Source organism: Carassius carassius, chromosome 8, assembly GCF_963082965.1.
Source record: "Carassius carassius chromosome 8, fCarCar2.1, whole genome shotgun sequence".
NCBI classification, from domain to species: Eukaryota; Metazoa; Chordata; class Actinopteri; order Cypriniformes; family Cyprinidae; genus Carassius; species Carassius carassius.
In genome coordinates, this window is record NC_081762.1 from 1,448,954 (window position 1) to 1,453,953 (window position 5,000).

The following is a 5,000-nucleotide window of genomic DNA, read 5'->3' on the forward strand; positions in this document are numbered from 1 at the left end:
TTTATAAATATATTTTAATAATTCTATTGTTATATTAGCATTGTTTATATACTGTTATAGTATTTAAGAATTGTATACTAAATACTATAATAATTAATTATATGCTACGATAGTATTTCATATAGTTGTTTTTCGAATTTCTTTTTCATTTTAGTTTCAATTTAGTTTAATTTTTTTTTTTCATACTATTTTTTGTTTTATTTTTTAGTTAATTTTAGTTAGTAACCACGGAGCCATTTTTAATTTTGATTTAAGTTTAATTTTTGAATCTTATTTATTTTATTTTTTTTTGTAAAAACTACTTTTTAATTTTAGCTTCAGTTAACAACAACAACACTGCCCCCCCCCCCCCCCCCCAGATGTAAAAACACACTTTGCTTTAGTTTATGCTCCCAGTGTCTCAAGTCCTTCAGATGTGATTTCAGCTGTTCTCAGATGCAGTGTGTGATGTGCCAAACTCCTGCAGGAGAACCTGAAGAGGCTTCAGACAGCAAACACACACACACACACACACGTGTTCATCTTCATATCTCTGTCTTCTTTCCTCCTGTATTTGCATGATGAATGTGTTGTTTTCACTCTCTTTCCTCAGGACTAGTTGAGGCTGCTCTTGACGCAGCACCTGAAGCAGGTGTGTGTGTGTGAGTGTGAGAGAGAGAGAGTGTGTGTGTGTGTGTTCATGGCCTGCACGCTGTGTATCACTGTCTCTGATTGATTGATTGATACGCACGCACTGATCAATAACACAGAGCTTTGCTTGTTTTTGTCTCCGCTGATGGACTAACAGCTGCTTGAGCTCATTAACATCACATCACATGATATCTGTTGGAAACACACGCTAGCATGTGTTCACCGCGGCTAGCTGCTATTGAACAGCCATCTCCGCCTCAGCCTACAACAGCTCATGTGCTGGATCGGGCTTCAGGACTGTGGTTTCTCTCCTGGAATTAAGAAAAAAATTAAACTCAGAATACTTTTAATGTGTAATAAACAACAAATAGGGTTATTACAGTAAACTACAACTAAAGCCATTACAAGTTATATATTGTTATTGTCTGTTTTTTTTATTACCAATGATGTTCTATTATAGTTTTTGCTAATATTTGAAGTAGATTTTATAAAATAAAATGGTTAACTGAAATAAAATATAAAAAAAACGTAATTTATTTCAGCTAGTTGCCAAAGTTCTGTTCTTTTTGTAGTTTAATAAAATAATATAAATATTAACTGAAATAAAATATAAACAAATGAACTTCTTTATCTAGTTCTAAGGCAACATTTCTAATTTTGTTTAATGTAATATAAAATAAACTTTATCTGAAATAAAATCTGAACACTCAATTCTCATTTTCATTTGGTTTGATAAAAATACAATTAGTAAATCTATATAGACTGTTAATGAAAATGACAAAATACACAACTTTAGCTAAAATGAAATTGGAATCAAAATATAAAAATAAAATCTAATTAAAAAGTAGTATATTGATATTATACGATGGCTGTTCAATAAGACACCGGTTTCATTTTCCCTTCCTTTCTGTTTTGAATTGGCACTTTAACCCCTCCCCCTACTGTGACGTCACAGGCCCCGCCCCTCATCCTCTCCTGCACTGTGGATTGGTTCATTGGTTGCTGTTGGGATCATGTGATCATGGATCGTACAGGATTGGGAAGGATTGTGGGAAATGGGAAATCTGTCTCGCCGATGTGCCATATGCAGCTGGAGACAAAAGTGGAGAACAGCAGAGAACGTTTACAAAAACATATCATGATCATCACAAAATCAAAAGAACAAAAGAAATTACATTTTGCATAAAGAAAAATAAATGTATACTATACCATTTATGTACTATTCTAGTATTTTTTTTATATTTTGAATTGGCTTTTGTTTTTACATTTTCAATTTTCATTCCATTTTAGGTTAAATTTCAGTATTTTTATTAGTTTTAAATAAATTTTTCTTTCAGTATTAGTAAGTTTAGTATTTCACGTCAAACTTGTTTTATTTCGGAAAAGTTGCCAAGGGAACATTAAGTTTTATCTAATGTTTATATTTAATTTTATTTAGTTTCAGCTTTATTTCGGTTGCCATATGCAACTTTTAATAGTTTGTTTTAGTTAAAAATAACAAACACTGCAATAAAGCAAATTTTCTTTTGTTTTTATATGTTGATTTATTTTCATCTAAATTTCAGTAGGTGCTTCTCATTAAAACAATTTTTTTTTGTATTTAATTTATTTTTTGTTTTAGTAATTTCAGTACTTTAACTTAATTTAGTTGCTTGTCAAGGCAACGTTTATATTTAACATTAAATTTTTTAATCTAATATTTATATTTAATTAAATATTTATTTAAATGAGCGAAAACAACTTTTAATAGTTTTAGCTCTAGTTTTAGTTAACAATGACAACAAAATGTATCTGTATTTTTTAAAATTTCAGGAAAAATAAGCAAATTTTTTTCAAAAAATATTCAGTTCTACCAAAATGTGATGTCCTCTTTTTCTTCTGATTTTGTGGTTAAAATGATCTGAACATGTTGTTGAGAAAATTCATGAGATACCTTTTACCGAGCAGTTTATTTCCTATAAATGAAGTTTGCAATTTGCACTATATTAAAGTCCATCAAGATTACAGCAGCATATAATAATGCACTGAGAACATAATCTTTCTTTTAAAGTTGAGGTTTAATGAAGACATGAACTAGTTTTTGACAGTCTTTGACATTGTGAATGATTCTCTGAAGCTGCTCCATGTTTTGCCATCTGCCGAGCATCAGTTCTGAAGTGGGCTTTGCTAACGAGCGTCTGGCTGTCTACAGACCTGCTGGAGGAGACGGAGAAGCTGATGGCGGAAAAGGTGGAGGTGGAGCGTCAGGCGCAGAAGGAGAGCGGCGAACTGCTGCAGCAGGTAAAGCATCTGGAGGCGGAGCTGGAGGAGCAGGTGAGCCGGCTGCAGGAGCTGCAGGAGACACACAGCACAGAGACGACCGACCTGAGGCAGCAGATACAGGCCTTAGAGAAACAGCTGGAGAAGAACCGCAAGTTCATGGACGTGAGTCACTGTAGCATGCTTCTGCTTCCTCTGCTTCTGAGTTCATATCTCACAGAACTGAGTTTATATCTCGCAGTACTGAGGTAATATCTCAAAGTTCTGAATTCATATCTCAAAGTACTAAGTTAATATCTCGCAGTACTGAGTTAATATCTCGCAGTACTGAGTTAATATCTCGCAGTACTGAATTAATATCTCGCAGTACTGAATTAATATCTCGCAGTACTGAATTAATATCTCGCAGTACTGAATTCATATCTTGCAGTACTGAATTCATATCTCGCAGTACTGAGTTCATATATCACAGTACTGAGTTTATATATCACAGTACTGAGTTAATATCTCACAGTACTGAATTAATATCTCGCAGTACTGAGTTAATATCTCGCAGTACTGAGTTTATATATCGCAGTACTGAGTTAATATCTCAGCACTGAATTAATATCTTGCAGTACTGAATTCATATCTTGCAGTACTGAATTCATATCTCGCAATACTGAGTTCATATCTCGCAGTACTGAGTTCATATCTCGCAGTTGAGTTCATATCTCGCAGTTCTGAGTTCAGATCTCGCAGTTCTGAGTTCATATCTCACAGTACTGAGTTCATATCTCGCAGTACTGAGTTCATATCTCGCAGTTCTGATTTCATATTTCGCAGTCCTGAGTTCTTATCTCGCAGGAAGTGAGTTCTTATCTCGCAGGAACTGAGTTCATATCTCGCAGTCCTGAGTTCATATCTCGCAGTCCTGAGTTCATATCTCGCAGTCCTGAGTTCATATCTCGCAGTACTGAGTTCATATCTCGCAGTCCTGAGTTCTTATCTCGCAGTCCTGAGTTCTTATCTCGCAGAAATGAGTTCTTATCTCGCAGGAAATGAGTTCTTATCTCGCAGGAAATGAGTTCTTATCTCGCAGGAAATGAGTTCTTATCTCGCAGGAAATGAGTTCATATCTCGCAGGAAATGAGTTCATATCTCGCAGGAACTGAGTTCATATCTCGCAGGAACTGAGTTCATATCTCGCAGGAACTGAGTTCATATCTCGCAGGAACTGAGTTCATATCTCGCAGTCCTGAGTTCATATCTCGCAGTCCTGAGTTCATATCTCGCAGTCCTGAGTTCATATCTCGCAGTCCTGAGTTCATATCTCGCAGTCCTGAGTTCTTATCTCGCAGTCCTGAGTTCTTATCTCGCAGAAATGAGTTCTTATCTCGCAGGAAATGAGTTCTTATCTCGCAGGAAATGAGTTCTTATCTCGCAGGAAATGAGTTCTTATCTCGCAGGAAATGAGTTCATATCTCGCAGGAAATGAGTTCATATCTCGCAGGAACTGAGTTCATATCTCGCAGGAACTGAGTTCATATCTCGCAGGAACTGAGTTCATATCTCGCAGGAACTGAGTTCATATCTCGCAGGAACTGAGTTCATATCTCGCAGTCCTGAGTTCATATCTCGCAGTCCTGAGTTCATATCTCGCAGTCCTGAGTTCATATCTCAAAGTTCTGAATTCATATCTCGCAGTTCTGAATTCATATCTCGCAGTTCTGAGTTCTTATCTCGCAGTTCTGAGTTCTTATCTCGCAGGAACTGAGTTCTTATCTCGCAGGAACTGAGTTCATATCTCGCAGAACTGAGTTCATATCTCGCAGTACTGAGTTCATATCTCGCAGTACTGAGTTCATATCTCGCAGTACTGAGTTCATATCTCGCAGTACTGAGTTCATATCTCGCAGTACTGAGTTCATATCTCGCGCAGTACTGAGTTCATATCTCGCGCAGTACTGAGTTCATATCTCAAAGATATCTCAAAGTTCTGAGTTAATATCTCAAAGTTCTGAGTTAATATCTCAAAGTTCTGAGTTAATATCTCAAAGTTCTGAATTCATATCTCAAAGTTCTGAATTCATATCTCAAAGTTCTGAATTCATATCTCGCAAAGTTCTTAT

The 5,000-nt window shown here is 35.8% G+C and overlaps 1 protein-coding gene across 1 annotated transcript in view; it reads left to right on the top strand.

The window, feature by feature from the left end:
• LOC132144840 (A-kinase anchor protein 9-like) overlaps nucleotides 1–5,000 on the top strand; it is an 81,251-nt gene that overhangs the window by 47,351 nt on the left and 28,900 nt on the right. The window contains exons 22-23 of the mRNA XM_059555406.1: nucleotides 593–631; nucleotides 2,822–3,054. Of these exons, the coding sequence (XP_059411389.1) occupies nucleotides 593–631; nucleotides 2,822–3,054 (272 nt within the window). The remainder of the gene's footprint in view (nucleotides 1–592; nucleotides 632–2,821; nucleotides 3,055–5,000) is intronic.